Source organism: Hippoglossus stenolepis, chromosome 3, assembly GCF_022539355.2.
Source record: "Hippoglossus stenolepis isolate QCI-W04-F060 chromosome 3, HSTE1.2, whole genome shotgun sequence".
Classification (NCBI taxonomy): Eukaryota; Metazoa; Chordata; class Actinopteri; order Pleuronectiformes; family Pleuronectidae; genus Hippoglossus; species Hippoglossus stenolepis.
This window is the reverse complement of record NC_061485.1, coordinates 5,714,888-5,736,321: the sequence shown is the minus strand read 5'-3', so window position 1 is coordinate 5,736,321 and position 21,434 is coordinate 5,714,888. Positions and strand designations below refer to the sequence as shown.

Sequence of the window (21,434 nt, the reverse complement as noted above, 5' to 3'; positions counted from 1 at the left end):
CGTCACGTTACAGACAATGAGTGGCCTCTTTGAAGATGACTAACTTAAAATATCTTAAATTAAAACACCTGAAACGCACTAATATAGTAAAATAATGCTGCAGGAGAAGTGTCTTTAAAGTGATTATGTTATCTTTTAATTAAATTTCTGGATTTATTCCATATGGACACAGTGATGTAACATTTATGACCTAATGTCATTGAAAGAAAATGTCAACTGAAACTCAATTGTATTAATTCATAAATTGTATTTATTTGTTTGTGATTAAATGCAGGAACAATGGTGCAGATCTATATCAATCTATATTAATCTAATTGTTGCTGATTGAAAATTCATCATAATAAAGAGGGTCACTTTAAAACACAATGACATGAGAAAAAGGTTTCATCTGAAAGTTTGTTTATTCAACAAGTCACAATGAGAGTATGACAGCGCCAACTAGAGGTGACGATACGTCACAACAACAACTTGTAGATGTCTACAAGACACAGTGAACTCAGAGAGAGTGAGGGAACAAGTGTCTTTATGAAAGACAAACAGTGGACAACATGTGAGGACACAGTGCTCAATGTACTTTCACAGCATTTTTCCACATGGAAAAGAAGTTTTCACAATTATAAACATTATGCTTAATAATCAAACTTGATATAGTTTTCATAATGGTAAAATTAAATTATCACTATGAAAATGTGACATTACATTTGAACTTTTACTGTAAAAGAAATAAACATTTTGATCTTAACAGATCAGTTTTCTACAATCACAACAAGTGATCGAGAGTCAATTATAACAAAATATCCAAAAGAGGATAATTAAGATATTTGATCAATTTGATCAGTACATTTCCATAGTTGGAAAATATTAGTTGTGTTGTATTTTACCAATACATGACACAAATTGGAAAACAAAGTATCACTGGAAAATAGTGATATTAAGTAAAATCTTTACAAAAGATAAAAATGTTTGGATCTTAAAACAGATCCGTTCTGAGTCATGTCCATGAAAAGGACATCGAAATATTTGTTAATGACGACAATCAATACTGATCAATAGTTAACAAATGCTATCATATAATGATACAACTCTAATACACAAAGTACAGTGAGGTACAATAATAACTGCTGATGCAGTCAGATGTGATTCATGCAACATGCATGACAAGATGTTCTCGTTCATAAAGAAAATGAAATAAACGTTTGGATCTTAAAACAGATCATATTTGACTGAACAGAGAAATTCAAAGTTAAAATCCTGATGAAAACACGTCCACAAAAAGGACATTTAGATGTTTTCACAGCAAAGATCAATATAAATCAACAGGTAACAAACCATATGATGATACATCACTGACACAGTGAGGTGTGATAATAATTGCTGATGCAATCAGATGTGATTCATGCAACATGCATGACAAGATGTTTTCTTTCTTCACTTGAAAGATATTGTTGCTTCTTTTCCTCAGGAAACGTCCAACACACAAATACATGTTTCTGTTCATACAGAAGAACAAGTCCTTACATTTCATAGAATTCACTTCCAGTCGTCTCTGACCACTGAGCTCGTCCCAGTTTGTCTGCTGGTAACTCCAGTCTGTAGGAGTCTACCACGGCCTCCAGGGGGCGCTGCTGACTGGACTCTGGTCTTTGGTGATGCTGCTGTGGACTGTGGAGCTCAGAGGAGAGAAGTCAGCCTCTGTCAGCTTCTCCTCAGAGGAAGACTGCAGCTTGTTGAAGTGCTTCATCAGTCTTCTCTGCTGCTGGTTCTGCTGCAGCAGCTGTGTCAGGAAGCAAACTGTCATCTCCAGGATGTCTGCTTTCTCCAGCTTGGAGTCTGGCTGCTGGTTGAGGAACTCTGGACCCAGGAGAGACTTGAGCAGCTCGATGCTGCTGTTGATTCGCTCTCTGCGTAACTTCTCCACCAGAGGCTTTCTGAGCTGCAGAGACAAGAACAAAGTCAGTCATCAACTTATTCTGGAGTCAAGAGTCAGCATGAACAAACACAAGCTCTCGTGGAAGAAGAGCACGTCTCCTTGAATCTTCAATTTACCTTGTGGCTCCGAGTCAGATGCTCCTGAGAGTTGGTCCTTGCTGCAGTGATTGTAGGAGCCATGTGTGGATCTCTGTGCTGTAGAGGTCTGTGTAGAGACAATCTGATCTCTGCTGCCTTCATCCCTCCTATTTATAGTCCCACATCTCCATATCAATGTGTGGGTCTGGGTCTGGCTGCAGGTTCCCACAGTCTCAGCCAATCAGAGAGCTCGGGGGACAATAGTGCTGAATGGTGTTAATGCCTCGGGGACAATAGTTAGATCTCAGGGGAACAGGTGGAGGACTGGGAGAGCAGATCTGCTGCCTGATGCTGATCAATGACTTTGACTGAGCACACGCTCGTCAGCACACGTGTCAAACCAGAGACTCTTCATCAGTAGAAGGAGATGAAGGTGAAGTGCAAAATCTCTACGGTGAAGTTTAACACAAACTCAAAACTGTGTTTGTACAAATCCTGTATATAATAATAATATATATAAACTATTTTATATTAATAAGCTGTATACAGAGTTACAGTGATTTTTTTTTTTCATTTTATAGAAGAATAAAACATATTTCATCACTTTTGCAAGGCTCAGGAGATGAACATCAGGTATCACAGATTTTTGTTAATGATTAAATTTAGTCTCAGATAATAACTATTTCCATTATAAAGGACATTTCAACACATTGTCACAATTATCAATCTAAAGATAACAAACGTTATCATATATTTTTTAAACTACCAGAACTTTAACTACAGTGATTCATGAAACCAATCAGTTTATAATATTTGAGTTTGAGACAAAGTCAGTGTTGTTTTTTTTGTCTATTAGTTAAAAAGTTGTCCTTGTGTCCAGATGCAGCAGCTGTGTCGTCTTGTGTCTGCTGGTGTGAGTAGAAAGTTTCTCTCAGTTTCCCACACTCAGGGTTTGAATGATGTGGTCAGTGAACGACAAAAGCACTTTGAAAGCAGCTTTAGTGACGGATCGTGGGCGTGTGCTGCGATGGAGACACTGACCTGACGTCAGGCCACCGGCCATCTGGAGGGAAACCACCTCATTGGATCCCTCTGAGCTCGGACAGTTTCCAAAATTATAACATAAATATACATCAAATCTAAGCAGTTTGTTGGAAACTGTTTTATTCATAACTGTAAAAAAATCAAATATCTGTAGTTATAACATATCCTTTGTATTGATGAATGTTTTCAAAGTGTAAAGGGTGAATGACAGCTGTTTCCTGACGTGTGCCAAATCCCTCCGGACAATAGGCGACTGCTGGCGTGGTTAAAGATGCTAATCAGGCTGAAGTGGGACAGAGTTGTCCGGTGCTTTCCCACATTCTGTTACATTCAGTCCGTTCATCTGTCACCTTAAACCAGCAGAGAGGTTTTTTGGGGCACAAGCAGAAACTAAAATCTTCAAATGATTCTTTATGATAAGAGCTGCAGGTTGTATTCAGCAGTGTGTACACTTGTGTAAGTGTGTACTTTCTCTTTGTGTGTCTGTATGTGTACTTTTATGAGTGTGTGCATTTACACCGAAGGATCCGCAGCTTTTTAAAAGATTTCTCAAGACTCCATATTGGGAGATTGTATTCGGCACAAACTTTTGTCATAGTTTCATCTAACATTTGATTATAGTTTCCATTTTGTCTATTTTAAACCAGAATCAGTGACAAATTCCTAAAACATGTCTTCAAAAAAAAGCTTTTTATTAATCCTATAATACACAACTTTCATTACCTGTTGTCTGTAATATTATTTATTTGTTGTAATGTTTTATTCCCTGATCTGATTTGCTCCTGTCCTGAAATGGTTTAATCCTGTTTCAACTTTGTAATTCACTTATAACTGAGTTTTGAGAAGTGGCCTGTAATTAAAGTTAATTATAAAAAACATATGTTTCCACCCAATGAACTTGCAATAGGTTTTGAAATGTTAATAGAATTATTTTTGTTTTAAAAATAGATTATAAATTAATGAGCGTTATTTGAAACAATAGGCGGGTTTTCCAGGTTTAATAGCAACATATTCACTTTAACCTCTGTCTCCGCAGGTCAGAGGTCGTCCCTCACTGTCCCACTGGGACCCTGTGAGTGACTTCCCTCTGGTTTCCCACACTCTCTCCTTTCATGCATTTAACCAAAGGGATCAATACAAAGTGTGTGTCACTGTTTCCCGTCACAAACCAGCTCCGATGTTCGGCCTCTTGCAGGAGAGAAATGTTCACTTTCTTCTCTAACAACAGAAAATGTAATTGTAAAGTTGATGCAACTTTCCAACAGTTTCCCAAATAAACGTGACTCAGCTGAAGTTTTGTCATTGAAACATAGTCGGAGACAAAGTGGAAATGTCTCCATGTGGTCTGGTGACTCATGAGGACCCACTCAGTCAGTGGTTCTCAAACGGGGTCTGTAGCAAACTGCCAGGGGTTCATGAAAAGCTTCCAGATTCATCCATTAAAATCCTCATGATATATAGATATTCTGTTTTGACATGGTGAAAATAGTTTAAATGCATTTCTAGTATCTTTCAAACACATTTATTTTGTGTTGTTCTTTCACTTAGTAGAAGTATAAAAATTAGGCTCATGACAAACTATTCCAAGGGATGTAAACAAGGAGTTCCCCAGAATATGTTCTATCTTGTAGGAGGGTCCATGGCAAAGAGAGAAAGTTGAGAGCCTCCTCACTAAGTGACAGACAGTGGATGATGTCAGATAATCAAACACATATATTCACACTGAAAAATGACATTTCTCTAAATGGCAATATGTTTGTTTGCATTGTGGAGAGAGAATCATGTCCAAGGTTTGACGACTGACGTTTGGTCATCATCCATTTATCTGTTTTCTATTGGTGAGGGAAGCAAGGGGGCTGATGTCAATCCTGTCTAACATTGGACAAGAGGAGGGGCCACTGTACCACTGTACCACCGTGCCACCCTTCTTAAACCGTGGTTTGATGATACATGACCTCTACCGTGACACAAATGCCACAGGAATCTCTCTGGGAATATGTTCTTCACAACTGTTGTGTACAGTTATGTAAGTATAAGTAACACAAGAAAACAGAATGCAGTAGATTCGATTATGTTTTGGTTTATTGACAAACGTAATGATGAGGTTTTCATTCAGAGCAGAAACAAGTGATGATGCATCACAACAACAACTTGGCAGCGTCTCCAAGTCACGCTGCACTCAAACTGAGTGGAGGAACATGGGTCTTTACAAAAGACACAAACAGTTGATGTTCATCTTAATATAAAATATTATTTAAAATCAACATTGACGCTTTATATAAAAGCTGAGGTGGAACAAACTGACCCTAGAACAGATCAGGTGAGTATAAAGGTCACTTTCATTAAAGTAAACAGTTCACTGCCACAGCAGCAGATTTACACACAGACCTTTTGGATTAAAGGATAGAAATGCATATAGATCCTATAACAGATCAATGTTAACTAATCAAAGTGATTAAAATCATGACATCAAGTCAGTTTGATCAAAATGATCAAAGATACAGAATTAGTACAAGTTCATCTCATACAAATGCAGAGGAATATAAACTTTCATTAAACATGAATTAATAATGTTCTTTCTCAATGTGAAAGATGAAGTTTCCATATTTACTTTTTCCTTCGGAAAAGTACATTTCTCTCCAAAGGAGAGTTTGAACACATTTAGTATTTAAACATCCTTCTGTTCATACAGAAGAACAAGTCCTTAAATTCCATAGAATTCAGTTTCAGTATTTGTTGATGCACAACACAACAAATGCAACTAATAACAGAGATTAAAATCAATGATTAACAATGTTAACAAGAGAAAGTCAAGGTTTCTGATCAAAATGATCAATATTAATGAAACATATTAAAATGTTTCCACTGTGTTCTCTTCAACCATGAAGTACAGTGAGGTAAAATATTAATAAATGTTATCAAGTAATGATATATCACTGATACAGTGAGATACAATAATAACTGCTGATGCAGTCAGATGTGATTCATGCAACATGCATGACAAGATGTTCTCGATCATAAAGAAGATGAAATAAACATTTGGATCTTAAAACAGATCATATTTGACTGAACAGAGAAATTCAAAGTTAAAATCCTGATGAAAACACGTCCACAAAAAGGACATTTAGATGTTTTCACAGCAAAGACCAATATAAATCAACAGGTAACAAACCATATGATGATACATCACTGACACAGTGAGGTGTGATAATAATTGCTGATGTAATCAGATGTGATTCATGCAACATGCATGACAAGATGTTTTCTTTCTTCACTTGAAAGATATTGTTGCTTCTTTTCCTCAGGAAATGTCCAACACACAAATACATGTTTCTGTTCCTACAGAAGAACAAGTCCTTACATTTCATAGAATTCACTTCCAGTTGTCTCTGACCACTGAGCTCGTCCCAGTTTGTCTGCTGGTAACTCCAGTCTGTAGGAGTCTACCACGGCCTCCAGGGGCGCTGCTGACTGGACTCTGTCTTTGGTGATGCTGCTGTGGACTGTGGAGCTCAGAGGAGAGAAGTCAGCCTCTGTCAGCTTCTCCTCAGAGGAAGACTGCAGCTTGTTGAAGTGCTTCATCAGTCTTCTCTGCTGCTGGTTCTGCTGCAGCAGCTGTGTCAGGAAGCAAACTGTCATCTCCAGGATGTCTGCTTTCTCCAGCTTGGAGTCTGGCTGCTGGTTGAGGAACTCTGGACCCAGGAGAGACTTGAGCAGCTCGATGCTGCTGTTGATTCGCTCTCTGCGTAACTTCTCCACCAGAGGCTTTCTGAGCTGCAGAGACAAGAACAAAGTCAGTCATCAACTTATTCTGGAGTCAAGAGTCAGCATGAACAAACACAAGCTCTGGTGGAAGAAGAGCACGTCTCCTTGAATCTTCAATTTACCTTGTGGCTCCGAGTCAGATGCTCCTGAGAGTTGGTCCTTGCTGCAGTGATTGTAGGAGCCATGTGTGGATCTCTGTGCTGTAGAGGTCTGTGTAGAGACAATCTGATCTCTGCTGCCTTCATCCCTCCTATTTATAGTCCCACATCTCCATATCAATGTGTGGGTCTGGGTCTGGCTGCAGGTTCCCACAGTCTCAGCCAATCAGAGAGCCTGAAAAAGAGAAAGGGACTGTGGAGCTGCCACATGCTCAGTTGTCATATGAGCCGGAGACAATAGTTGGATCTCAGGGGAACAGGTGGAGGACTGGGGGGGTGATGGAGGGAGAATCTGGGAAAGTGGTGACCCTGTAGAGAGCAGATCTGCTGCCTGATGCTGATCAATGACTTTGAATGAGCACATGCCCTGATCTAAAAACTTTGTACCTCAAAATTTACACATTTTATATGAGGTATTATCATTTAATTCTTTAAATTAATTAATTGTAAAGTAAAAGTTTAATTTTTCATGCTGCAAGATACTGGAACACAACATTATATATTATGGTATTTTTTGTTATTAAAGATTAAATGTGGACAAAGTCCTGGTGTCCAGATGTAGCAGATGTGTCCTCTCTCCTCTTAGTGTGAGTAGAACGTTTCCCTCAGTTTCCCACACTGATCATTTGCCCGCTCACAACAAAAGAGTCGTTTGTAATGGATCCTGGATGTGAGCTGTAACAGAGACCGAGCCTGACGTCACCAACCATCTGGAGCGGAACAACAAAAACCAGAAAAAATACAAACACAAGCAATCGTCCCCAATTTCCTCCCACTTTCAATTAGCACGTGCAGAAAATTGTACCTTCCAGTCAAAATTCAAGTTTTTTGTGAAATCAAACAGATCAATATTTCACATGTTCACATCAGGAGCTGTGAGGCTGGAGCAGCTGCTTCCCGAAGTGTGCCCGGTCCCTCGGGACAGGAGGCGGCTGATTGTGTGATTAAGACGCTAATCAACTTGAACTGTGGCTGTGCTCTTCAGGGCTTTCCCACACTTCTCCCATTAACTCAGACTGAGACGTGTGCTGCGTTAAAAGAGGATTAGTCGACACAAGCAGACGCAGTTTCTTCTCTTTAGTTTTATTCTACAAAGATAGAAGCCTTGTCAAGATTAAAGTTGGGATTTGTTTTGGGATTTTAAAAATAAAGTTATGAACATTTCAGACCAGCATAGAAATCTGCACTTTATAAAACATAATCTGAAGAAAATAATAGAAAGTGATCTGGCAGTTTGTCTGTTTTTATTATTAAGAGTAAATCTACTGAGATTATTGTAAGAAATGTTGTCAAATCAATCAGTGTTACTTTGAATTTGAGATTATGGGTAATTGTTCAATATAATAAGTCACTGCCATTTTCATATAGAATATTTTAAGGATGTTTTAAAACAAAAAAAATCTAAAACTTTTTACCAACAAATACTTTGAAATACCTCAGTATATGTTTTTGTCTTGGTGCTTCAATAGCCTTTAACATCTGTGTCATTGGGGCAGAGGTCTGGATCCGTGGACCACTGATGCTCTGTGAGTCACTCTCCTCTGGGTTCCCACACTCTGTCCTTTCATCGCTGTTACTGAGGGATCAATACAAGTGTGTCTCAGTGTGCATCCCATTAACTGCGTTGTGCGGCCACGCTGGGCTGAGGAATGTCTGAAGGGAACTTTACCCTCGTGGATGTGGAGCTAAATTCTCAAAACTCTTTTTAATGGTAAATTTAATAAAATAATAATGCAAAATACTAAATGTTGCTGCTAATCAGTGACTCAGCCCAGACTGTGTTGACCCTCCAAAAGAAATCTCATTCTCATGTAGTAAATGGAAAATAATTAGGTTTTGTGTTTTATATTATAAAATAAATTGTGGGATAAAATGAAGAAAATTAATATTTGATATTTAGGATCAGAGGTGATTATATATCTTGTGTATTATTGCAGTTTTGAGGAGGGGACATTTTTATCTATCAAAACCATGGCAACGCTTTATAAAAAGATGCATTGAAATATTCATTCAATAATTTAAAAAGGAATGACCCATCATAAATTCATGTGTATGTTAACGTGTATATGTGATGAAGTCATGTGGGCCCTGGCTAATACTTCACATGACGTACATAGAATATAGATCTCAATAAATAACTACCATGTTAATGTTATAAAATTAATATTCCATTTCTATTTCTAACCAGCGATGAATAACTAAATCAAGCCGATACGTACTTCTCATATTTGACTGTAAAAGCCTTTCCTACATTTCAGGAAATTGTTGCAATCAGTGAAAACACAGCACCACTGTGTCATAGCTAATTAAAATCTCTTTATTACAATCACATGTACATCATCATATTCCAAAAAGCTTGCTGTGGTGAAAAGTACCCTCGCACGGACGGATGGAGGTGGTGTTGCAGGCCGGATGGAGGGATTGTCAGATGGAGGGAAACAAGTGTTGCGTTCTCCGGCAGCAAGCGTCTCCGCTCCAGTGTGCTTTTAATTTCACATCACATGAGGACAGCAGCGCTATTTTCAGCTCTCTGTGCTCTTGTGTAACGTAAGCAGAGAGAGAGAGTGAAGGGAGGAGGGGGGGGGCGGTGAGAAGAAAAATATTCTCTCTTCGTCATCCATTATTCAGACTGTTTGAGTCACAGCTGAGACAGAGAGGGGGAGTGTGGAATCAAACCTCCAGCACCTCTTTCTTTTTCTCAGGGTTTAAAATGTATTAAAAAGAAAAAAAAACACTGTGAAATGTCTGTAAATTTCTAACGCTCTCCTTCTTCTCCAGAGTCAGAGGACAAGATGGACGTCCCTTGCATCTGTCCAGCACAGTGATGGGTGCAGGACGTGCTCAGCTGAGCAGAATTTGGAAGCACAAAGAGACACTGCGAGCCTCCAGGGAAAGAATCCACCTTTCAGAAACTCCAGCTCTGTCAGATTTACACAAATCCACTGCTCACGCCCGGTAACCAGGACGTTACTACGCCCGGCTCTGAATCACGCCCACATCACTGATTTGTGCGTGTGTGCTGTTTCCCTGGTTACAAATGGGAAGGTGGCGAGAAACGTTATCACAGAAATGTAGTCGGGGCGCATGAATGAGATGTTTGCAGCTGCACAGGTTGTTCAGTTCAGTTAATACAATCTTTCAATCAAAATGGTGAATTAGATTTTTTACAAATTCCGCTGGAATTTTGAACTAGATCTTCACTGACTGTCACTGGTGATGATGATGATGATCTGATGCTGTTGGGTTGTTATGATTTTCTCTTGACTGATCTGTCTCTGTCCAAAGTGTAAAGTGACATTCAGTTTCCCCCCCCCCGATCCTAGCATATCGTATTTTATCATATCGTTTGATTTTGTTTAGTATCATACCATAACGTATTGTATTGTATCATATCGTATCGTAGCATAGCAAATCGTATTGCATTGTCTTCCTTGTGAAGTTGTCGGCTCCCCTGGCTTAACTTTAACTTTCTGTTATTTCCTATCACAGCAGACATTTGGAGCTAGCATAGAGTAGCTAGGTGAAATTCTGCCTTTTCTAACTGTATGATTTTAACCTGTGCTTTACACATTGTAGTGGTTGAAAAGTGGTTTTTTTAGCCACACTTGTCGTGTGTGTTTTCTTTGGCTTCCAGTATTTATGCTTTGCAAGGCTAACGTCCTTGAGCGATCTCTGTACTGGACACTGGGAAATAAAACTCACATCCATCAAATACATTTGACTCTGGAGAAGACGATAAAGAAGATTAATCTGAAAGTATCGTAACGTTTCCTTAAGAATTAGTGTCAGTGATTCTACTCATAATTTATGGATGTCACATGTAACATTCAGAACAAACTGAACCACTTTCTATGAATGTTGACAATATTGTGAGTTTTAAACTAATATGTACTAATACTACAATGTTAATCTCCGTGCTGTATGTACAGCCTCCATAACACCGCTACAAACCGACAGAATCACACGATCAAACCACCGGAGACGTCTGACGGCGTCAGCGTGTCCTGTTACTAACCTGGTCCTCATCCGCACCTTTCGACAAAATCAATATGTACATGTCATAATGACACAAAACAACAGTAAAATTCAATTTATCCATTTAAAGAGACAATAATATTCACAATTTGTGTTCACTCTTTGAAAAAGGCAAATCAAAGTTTCACCAGCTTTTTAAATAAATTAATTCGATTTTAAAGATCATAAAAACGGTTCTTGTTGTTTTTATAACCATCACAAGAAAAATATTGAAATATGTCCAACACAATGACAATAAACTGTATTTTTTCCTCCATAAATCACTATGATAGTTTATAAAGAAAACATCAACACACACTGTCATTCTATCTACAGTCGTTCCACTGGCCTAGGTCCCTGGTAGAGAAAGGTAGGGAGAACTTTTAAGTATAAAAAACTATGTGCAAAAGTTGTTTTCTTAGGTCCCTCTCATGGAAAAAAAATGTAGAGAAATAATATGAATATCTACACAACCTTTGCTCTTTCCATTTTAGATTATAGGATTACTGTGCACTTGTCGTAATTCGCCCCTTTTGTGCATCCGTCACTGCATTCAATGGAGACCTGTCAGATAGCGCACACAACATCATCATTGTCATATTAAAACTAGCTTGAGGTAATATTGCACATTTTCCCAAACGGCAGACCTGGAATCAGTAGATTTCAGATTTACATTTACATTGTACCTTCTGGTGTAGTGGAATGTCAACAACGCTGACTTGAGCTTTGTCTGTCCTGACTGCACAGACGCCGCTGTATAGTCCGGACAACCTAACGAAAAGTCGACTTGAGGTGTGTGTTCTCGTCTTTAAAATCGTCCGCACGCAGTCAAGGAGTCGCTGCAGATTTCAGTAAATGTGCATAAGCTGTTACCTGGGTAGGTAGATCTGTAAACATCCTGACAACAGTAAAGACACCTGCAGGAACGAGGAGCCACGAGCCGAGAACACCAGCCACACTGTCTATGCTGCATTCACGCAGAACAGTAAGAATGTGGGAAAACTTCTTGTTATTAAACAAACACTCCTGATAGCCACCTCCAGTCCATCGACTATAGTCTGATCACTTAGCTTGAAAGTGTTCGTTGTAGCCCAAAAAAAGCTAATGTAAAATTGCACATTTAGCTGAGTAATATCATAAATAATATGATATTACTTATTTGTTATTAATTGACATTTTTCTAGAGAAGAAAATGTGTATTTTCTGTTCCATTTTGCTACTGTTGATTTTTGACAATACTTGTTTTAAACATGCCGGACGTTACCGAACACATGAGCTGTCAGAAATTCCTCGAACCTCCACCTCAGAGTCACAATTTGACGTAAACATGTTGTTCGACTCAGCTGCATGTTTGTGCAGGACTGAAAATCTCGGACGTGAATGCAGCCTAAACCTGTGCAGCAGCTAGAAGCTGTGATCGAAATCCTCTGCAAACCTCTGTGGAACATTGTTCCTCATCTGTGATCGTCACAGTTTTGACTAGTGCTGCACAAGCAAGTGAATCAGATTGTGTCTTTATCATTTAGTTACAAAAGCTCCCACCGATTATTATTCTTACTTGTAAACAGAGTTTCTATAAAAAACTATCCAGGATTTGGTATCCACTCTCAGCTGTCACTGTCTGCATTGCTACAGTTGATGTGTTCTGTGGCCCTGACGCAAAAGTAGTCGTATGTGACCTATCGTTAGTGCACAACCAGGTAGACAGCACGCAGAACGGTATTGCTCCCCAAAATGTCAAGATCTGCTTGAGGAATTAAGTCCAAACCCAAATTTCTGGTCATTTTGTCAAAGATACTTGTGAAATAAACAGAGCGTAAGATGTTGCATGAAACACGTGATGCAAACACACTCAGCTGACCTTGTTCTGTTGTTTGTCGTTACAGGCGTCATGCACTGACACGCACATTTTGTCTGGAGTGCTGTACAATGGTGACACACGCTCGCACAGAAAACGCTATCGGTCGAGGTGATGTACAGCGATGACAGTGAGGTTCCCTCTCTCACGCACACATTCATTAAAGGAACAGTCCGGCATTTCCATAAAACCCCTCGTTCTCCGTCTTCCACTGAGTTTTGTGAGAAGACGAGTCTCAGCTTCATCTTTGAGCTTCAAGATTCAGGAGTGACGAGGACTTGTTTACGCACATGACTGAAATCCCAACAATACAAGGACACAGCGGGTCAGTCCACCCTGTGCTGCAGGCTCATACAGTTTGTGCGGTCATAAATATAATATGACATCCACACATCGCTAAACATGTACAAAGTATGTTTTTTGGCTTGAGTCAACTTGATGAACAAATTTACATCATCCAGACCCTGGTGGCTGTGTTGATGCAGTGATTTATATTTGATCTGATATTAACCAATTAGTCCAAATGTGAGAAAACAACCAAGTTAGCTTGACAGATGTTTTTTGTGGGATAACATCCAGATTAATTGATGTCCTTGATGAAGAACACAATCCAGCACGTTTTGCCTTAGCATAAAGACAGTGCTAGCCTAGCTCCACACCTTCCAATAACTCCAAAGCTGATTGATTAACATGTTATATTTTGATACTTATCAAGGTAATTGCAAATCCTTCATCAAATGAGAGGAACAGATAACTATTTCATATTGTTTAGCCCCCCCTGGTGGCTGGGGGAGGGGTAAGCTTTTTTTTAGATGGTGTGAGGCTGGCAATTTCCCTCTGCTTCCTAAATTAGTGCTAAGCGAGGCTAATGTCCTTGAGATGAAGCTGATAACAATCTTCTCTTCTCACTCAGGAAAAGACAGAACAAGTAGATTTATAAAAATGCCTGATTTATATCTTATCTCACACACACTCGCACACAGAGTTACAGTTAGATGTGGTGTCCATGCAGTTAGACAGTGGTGACCGTCAGCAGGGAGCTGGGACACAACATGTCCCCGTGGCTGTCCAACCTGTTCCCATGAGACAGCAGCTCCTCTACTGTCGTCCAGTCATCCAGCAGCTTCCTGTTCCTCAAACGACTCAGTTTCTTCTGACTCAGCTCCAGGACGGTGTTGCACCGTCCATCTGCAAAAGGTCCAACTCCCCTGCTGTCCAGCATTCCTGCATCACTAAAAGTGGCTCCTCCTCCACCTGTGATGATTCCTCCTCTGCCGACAACTTCTCGTATAGCCATTCCTCGGGCCTGCAGCTGCTGCTGCTGCCTCTGCTCACGAGCCAACAGGAAGTGTTCCCTCCTCTCTGTTCGACTCCAGTAACGACCCATCAGGATGTCAGTGTTGGTCTCCTCATCAGTGCTCATCCCGCTGCGTTCATCCGCCAGCTGAGATGCCCGGTCCCTCAGGAGCTGGTTCCTGGCCATCCGAGAGTTCGGGTTGGGTTTGGAGCTTGGGGTAAATTTTGGACCACAACTGGGATTAGGGCTTGACGTCGCATTAATGTGTCCTTTCTTTGCCTCCCATCCAGCAGCAGCACCAGCACCAGGGCCGATGTAGCCCTCCAGGGTGCTGTAAAGCCCTCTGCCTCCTCCGCAACCCTGGGACTGTCGACTAGCTGGTTTAGGCCAGGTGTCGTTGACGTCTCCAGCCTGAGAAGGGTGAACCAGGTTCTGGAGGTGCTGCTGCTCCCTGGCTCGGCTCCTCTCCAGCTCCTGCTGCCTCTCTCTGTCCATCTCCTCCTGAATCTGTGCCTCCCTCTCCCTCTTTAGCTCTAACTCCTTCTGCAGTTGCCTTTGTTGTTCTAGTTCCCTCTCGATCTCTCTGTCCCTTTCTGTCAGCATTGTCTGAGGCATCATGGCTCTTTCTTGTGAGTGCCACCAGTCATGGTGAGAGATCTGGCTGCTGTTGTCGTAGCATCGCTCATGGGCTTCAGCAGGTCTCATGTGCCCCAGAGCGGTGGAATGTTGCTGGGGTGAGATGGCCAGGGTCGCTGGGTGGGAAGACATCACACCGGCCTCTAGCTCACCTTCCTCTGGCAGACCTGGTGGCAGGACGTGTTGTGGCGTGACACCTCCGCAGTGATGCAGGGTTGCTGCACAGTAAGAAGGGGATGCTGGGTGACTGGCCCTGCGTCGATACTCGTGTGGGGGAGGACGATGGTGCAGCGTTCGGCTTCTCCTCAGCATCCCCACTGAGCTGGAGCCTTGATGGTGCTGCTGTATTGGTACCAGTGTTCTCCTGTGGCTGGTGGGGGTGCTGCAGGTGGAGAGGATCGGAGCAGTCATTCGTGAGACTGCAGCGTGAGCATGAGAAGGATTGAAGAGGGCTCCACTGCTGGAGCTGTGCCGGTTCAGACAGGGTCGATCTGCCTTATGGAACTGGACCGATGAAACCCTGAAAGTTCAACAACAGATGTCAACAAACGAGTCAGGGAATGGTTTCATAAAGACAATTTTACATATCTAAGCTCAGCTGTTGTTCAAAGCCATTACATTTTTAACAATTTGGAAAGTAAAAATAGCCGGATATGTCAAAACTCATGGATGTGTGAAGTACAGACTCTTTGCACCAGTCTGACAGGACTTTGTGAAACCAGCCCCAGAGACTTGAGAGATTTGCTGATCACATCTAATCATTTTTGCAGGGACATTTATTCTGTGAGCTGCTACCTGAAAAGTCCGCGGGGTGGGAGGTCCATGACGGGCCCAGCTTCCTCCATCCCGACCTGCAGGTGCTGACTCTGTGGCTGCATGGTCAGCGCCTCAGGAATGGCCTCCAGCAGCTCACGGTGACTCTTGGGGCAACTGTCACGCCGCTCCCGCCTCTCACAGGGTTCGCCCTGATGTTGCAGCCTGGCATTGTACAGCCGCATTCGCTTCTCCAGGAGCCTCTGGAAGTGCCTGAATTCACCGGTGCTAACGCTGTAGAAGCCAGAGTCGCTGAGCTCTGAGGAGATAAAGGACTCAGATGAGGGAGAGCCACCGCCCCCGAAGCCCCCACAACTGCCTGGGGCAAGGACCCCATGTGAATGACAGTCCTCCAGGCCTCCCTCCTCAGTCTCCAGCCCCGAGAGGTCCCCCTGGTGGAGGGAGCCATCAGTCCAACCCAGCCCACTGTCCAGCTCATGGTGCAGAGGCAGGAAGCCCATTGGCTTCTCCAGCATGAAGTCTTCATCATCAGTCTGCAAAAACAGTGACGCAAATACACATAAAACACTATAAAGAAAAATACATAATTTTGGAATCAATACTGAAACTGTATTTTGTTGCCTTAGATACTTAGAAATGATGATATGAATAATTTTGGATTACCTGACTGTGGCAGCGATTCTGTTCTTCCAGGTTGGTATTGCAACATCTCATCAGACAGTTCTGCTCCTTTGGTCGACGACCGCTCAGTTCTGGATCCTGAAGGATTCGTGAAGTGAGACAAAGAAAATGAGAAACAGCACAAAACATGAAACTTTTCATTTACTTGCTGGAGGACTTCTTTAAATCTGTACTTCAGTGTTGAAGTTAAAGTGACACTTTGGAACAGTTTCCTATGGATACGGATTCTACAGTTGAGTTTATCTCAAAATGCAGCCAAACTTTTTCCTTTATAATCCTTTATGCATAATTGCTTGATTACTTGTGATGCCTTTTTCAGCCCAACTTGATAAATACCATGGGGGTAATATTAGTGTGTAGTCTGTTAGTCCCATGCAGATTAAACCATATGCTACTGAGATGCATTTCATAAAAGTATAAAATTGTCACCTGGTGGCCGATGTCCACAGTGTCCCCAGGGGAGCTGGACAGGTAGCTGTACCGTCCTCTATCGCAGTGATCTTGTGGCAGAGACAGGTGGCTGTAGTAATGTCTGTGATGGACAACAACAACACAGAATTTATATTTGCAAGACTCTTACAGACTTTTACAAAAGTTGTTACCGAGCAAGACTAAATAAATTAAAAATCTGACAACATCATGGCCATAGAAAGGGGTGTTCACCTGTCCTGGTAGGAGGGGCTTGATGCGTTATGTCCCGCCCCCATCACTGGTAGGGGCAGGTTGAGGTGCTGCAGATTGAGGGGGAGGGGCTCCCACGCTCCCCTGTCTGCCTCGGTGCCACACCCCCTCTGACCCTTGATCTGCATGGTGATTGGATGCTGACTGGCCGCCAGGATTCGCAGAGCATCCCGCTGGCTCAGGTTTGCTAGACTCCGCCCACTCATCTGAGACAAGCACAGATATCAAAGTGACATTAGCAAGAACCGGCCAATCCACACGTCTGGCAGACACAGAGCAACATGATCGTCAACCTGACTAATGTGGAAAAAACTCTTGTTTGGTCACAACCATCTCTTTATAAACTATCTGTCTTTTCACCTGTTTGTCTTCACATGCTGGACTTTGTCTTGTAAATGTAGTAAAACCAAAACTAGGAGCTAAAGGTGATTAACAAGCTTATGTGAACTGCAGAGATGGTGAGAATTATCTCTATTGTCATATTCAAAAATTTGAATGAATTAACGACAAAACTGTTAGAATTACCCAATTTCAGGACAATTAATATATTATTTATAATTCATTCTGCCCCCTTAAGTTACATACAAAGTTGTGGAAAATGACGTTTAATCCAACATGTAGCTAATTATTAAAAAGTTTATGTCCACACTAGGTTGATGTTTTTCTTTGTAATCGTAAGGTAAAGCTTCATAGATTTACATTCATGCGTATTTTTGCATTCAAACTCTACGTCTGGAAACAAAGTAAGCAAACGAGGTTGAAACTTGTATTCATGTTGCACCTCTACTAACCCAATCAATTATATTAGTGATCAGAGAGTAACAATGAATGTGATCAATGTAAAATTTAAATTAAATCTTATGATTATAATGAAAAAAACATCCCTCAAACTGAGAAAAACTTATTTTCTAAAGTCTCTTCTAAAGTACCTGTAGCCTTTAGCTTCCTTTAAGCATTACTGTCAGCTACGACTGAGCAATGTAAGAGACGTACAGTCAATCTCTGGCTTCTGCTGTCAACGTTACAAATCAATTTGTTTATGCTGATATCTAAATGTTATTTTCTGGACTGTGAATGTATCGATTCTTCTATATTTATATTAATATATTTCTATAGAACATGTGATGCTCAGGAGGAACAAACCCAGACTCTCTACATCCCTTATTGCAGTTTTATGTCTGGATCAGAGTAAGCGTGATTTGCTGATTTGCTTGTGAACCTGAAGCAGCAGATATTTCTCATACATTTTTAGTGTAGAGGACAACGTTACTGGATTCCCTCTCGAAATAGACACATACATTTAAAGACCAAGATCAATTAATGATACAATTAGATGAGTATTTAATTGAAGTATCGATTAAGTAGCAAAGAGAGTGAATTCAAAACAGAAGCAGAGAGACTTTTAAATTAGTCTTTAATTAATTTAGCATATATTGTGTGAATGAGGCAAATTTTTCATAATTCAAATAAAAAAACAGCAGCACATTTTTGTCCAGGGCTCATCATCAAATTAAAGGGACACTCCATCTATTTGACTCAGTTCTAGGAGCGGCTGTGGCTCAGGAGATAGACTGGGCTGTTCACTAATTAGAGGATCGGGGGTTTGATTCTCGGCTCGTCCGGTTCTCGTGCCACGGCAGCGTGAGATTCAACGTGTGATTGGGTGAATGTGAATTGTACTGTGAAACGCTTGGAGTGCTCTTCAAGACTAGAAATGTAAATGTGGTCCATGTACCATCTGCATGTTCGTGCCTGTGAAGACAGTTTGTCCTGTGGCTCTGGGCGTTAAAAAAAATGACCCCTGGTGACATCATCACCATCATCATCGGGGTTATTAACTGGGAGAACCTGAAGGTATTACAAACTAGAGGCGTGTTAGTGTTCAAGAAGTTACTGATATTAACATGTAGAGCATCTTACTCTTCTGCGCAATTCTTTTAATGATCTGTGTCTTGTAAGAACTTTATTGAAATGAGAGTTTCACAGGATGATGCCTTAATTCATTCATGCCTGTTGACGTAACAGCATCCATCGATACCACAATCCAATTTTATTCTCCATGCTGCCATTTTAACTGCACTTCAGTTTAGTTTTTAGTTTTTTTACAATTTCGACACACAACAAACCCAAAACTCTGAATTTGTCGACATTATGCAACTGGGTCACAAGACTCAGCTCCGCCTGCACACAGACGGTGGATTTATTCCAGTGAGACCAAAATGTTTGCGACCAAAGTCAAATACGATGAACGTGTACACGGTGTCCATGCTTCCACTAAGGGGTTAACACCTACAAGGCAACACAAACCCCATCCTGCTTCACACTTGTGCACGCCCACACACACACACGCACACACACGCACACACACACACACACATGCATACATGCAGCTCAGCGGCCATCGAATTAGACGCATGAACAGTATTGTTAACTCCAGCACATCACAACCATGAGTCACCCACTGCTACATTCAACCACACACGCACACAGACACACACACACACACACACACAGCATGAGCTGGGAAGCACAAAATGGCACCTGTGTGTGGAGGACAGCAGCAGAACGACTGTGAGGCTCCAGCGTTTCACACGTATGAACCACGTCCGTTCACGCAACATGAAAATTCAACGTGTTTAGAAGAAAACACTGAAACTGCCGGAGATTTAAACATCCTCGTGGGGTTTATTATTCACACAAATGCTGAATCGTGCAGAAATAATTAAACGCTGCCATTTCGCATCTGCATCTACACGCACACTCACACGCACACACACACACACACACACACACACACACACACACACACACACACACACACACACACACACACACACACACACACACACACACACACACACACATACACATGCATGTACACACACTCACACAGACAAACGCAAACAGGCCTAATGGAGCTTTTTCCATCTTCCTCAAATGAGACTTAAAACATAAAACACACACAGCATCATTAGTTGTCAACAACAGTGAGGCAGGTCTTCGGTCGCTCACCGTTTGGTCACCCATCCATGGTCCAGAGAGCCAGCAGCCCATCGTCACGGCAACAGAGGAGAGTTGCCTTGGTTCCTGTGAAAATCAACGATGCTGCTGATTCCCACAGCAGATCGTCTATTCCTCCTCCTCTCCTCCTCCTCCTCCTCCTCGTCACTCTCTCCGTCAGTCCCTGCTCAGTGTGCCTTTCTGTATCCTCCTCTCCTCAACATCTGTGCATTCCTCCCTGTCCCTCTTCCTCCTTCCTCTATATTTCCCCCTTTCTTTCTATTTTCATCAATTTCTTCAGCATCTCTTTCCTCGCCCCTCCCCCCCCTTCGCAGTTCCAGATATTAGCATCCTGCACACACATATACACACTCTCACACTCTTGCATGCGTGCAGTGCTGCAAACATAAAAATATGCGCAGGCTGACACAGTGCATTCAGAGGCGAGAGGGAAACACACGCAGTCACACAGCGAGGATGGTGTCTGATTGGAGGCCTTCTCAGGGTAATCGGCCAATCAGACGCGGTGGTCTCCCTCTGGATGTCTTCCTCTCTGACGGAAAACTCCTCAGTGAAGCCTCGACATGTGCAGGAGCCTGCCTGTACTGCAGCGATATGCACAGTAACAGGAGAAACACACCATCCAACCATCCATCTACGAGCTGTTCGTCGAGGAACTCCCACCAGATGCTGCTCAAGGCATGACGGGGGATTAGTTCCTCCAGTGTGTCTATCAGAGGTCTCGTGTTCCTGATGATTGGCTCTCAGAGAATCTACCTGAACTCCATGTGGACAAATTATCGTAAAAATCAACATCTGGAAACCAGACCTCGTCTAAACCTGATCCAATAGGCGCGTTCACACGGGCAGTTGAGTCCAGATCCATCGTTTCCAATCCCAAATTGATGAAGTCTACACAGGATACGATGCACAGATGAACTTATTGAAGCAGGAAATTCGAATTTACGTAATTATAACTATTACATGTCATCAACGTATGAGAGAATCTAGCTGAACCTCAGGTGGAGATCAGACCTGGTCTAAACAGACACAAGGAGACCGGATCCCATATGAAGGTGTGTTCACACTGGCTGTTTAAATCCCTCTGTCAGATGGACAAGAACCGACTGCAAGCTCCAAACACAAGAATCTCTCGTGCAGCTTCATTCCTTAAGAAGACACATGAGATAATCAATGACCCCACACACAGTCTTCTATGATGGCGTCCAGCTGCCGCCATCAGGAATGTGTTTGCATGTCTATAAAATAAATGATCAATTACCTTGATAAATGCACTTTAACCGTATCTCACCTGGAGTAGGCATTTTCTAAATTAAAATATTTGTTTGTATTTGTCAGTATTCACTCTCGTCTATTATGTGCGTGGATGAATTGTTTATGTGCTCATGTTTGGTTTCCTGCTTGAAGGGGGGCTATTACAGTATTTTGAATTGAATTTCATTGAATTGAAAGAAACTAATTCGGCGTAGCCCACACTGGATGCGATGCACAAGTCTTT

At 41.7% G+C, this 21,434-nt stretch overlaps 3 protein-coding genes across 3 annotated transcripts; all 3 read right to left on the bottom strand.

Annotated features, from left to right (window-relative positions):
- Positions 1 to 1,028: 1,028 nt before the first annotated feature.
- Positions 1,029 to 2,195, bottom strand: LOC118105107 (transcription cofactor HES-6-like). Its single transcript, XM_047339422.1, has 2 exons — positions 2,047 to 2,195; positions 1,029 to 1,933 (listed from the first exon to the last, which is right to left on the bottom strand). Exons 1-2 carry the CDS (start codon positions 2,167 to 2,169, stop codon positions 1,601 to 1,603), a joined length of 456 nt encoding a protein of 151 aa, XP_047195378.1. The 5' UTR covers positions 2,170 to 2,195; the 3' UTR covers positions 1,029 to 1,600.
- Positions 2,196 to 6,494: 4,299 nt separating this feature from the next.
- LOC118105032 (transcription factor HES-7.1-B) lies at positions 6,495 to 7,582 on the bottom strand. Its single transcript, XM_035152404.2, is given in 3 exon segments — positions 6,495 to 6,528; positions 6,530 to 6,825; positions 6,939 to 7,582. Coding segments are annotated over 3 exon segments (453 nt in total). The 5' UTR covers positions 7,062 to 7,582.
- A 1,688-nt stretch (positions 7,583 to 9,270) lies between these two features.
- Positions 9,271 to 20,497, bottom strand: LOC118103177. Its single transcript, XM_035149810.2, has 6 exons — positions 19,928 to 20,497; positions 16,898 to 17,121; positions 16,664 to 16,766; positions 16,217 to 16,312; positions 15,575 to 16,086; positions 9,271 to 15,299 (listed from the first exon to the last, which is right to left on the bottom strand). Exons 1-6 carry the CDS (start codon positions 19,967 to 19,969, stop codon positions 13,859 to 13,861), a joined length of 2,418 nt encoding a protein of 805 aa, XP_035005701.1. The 5' UTR covers positions 19,970 to 20,497; the 3' UTR covers positions 9,271 to 13,858.
- Between the last annotated feature and the right edge of the window lie 937 nt (positions 20,498 to 21,434).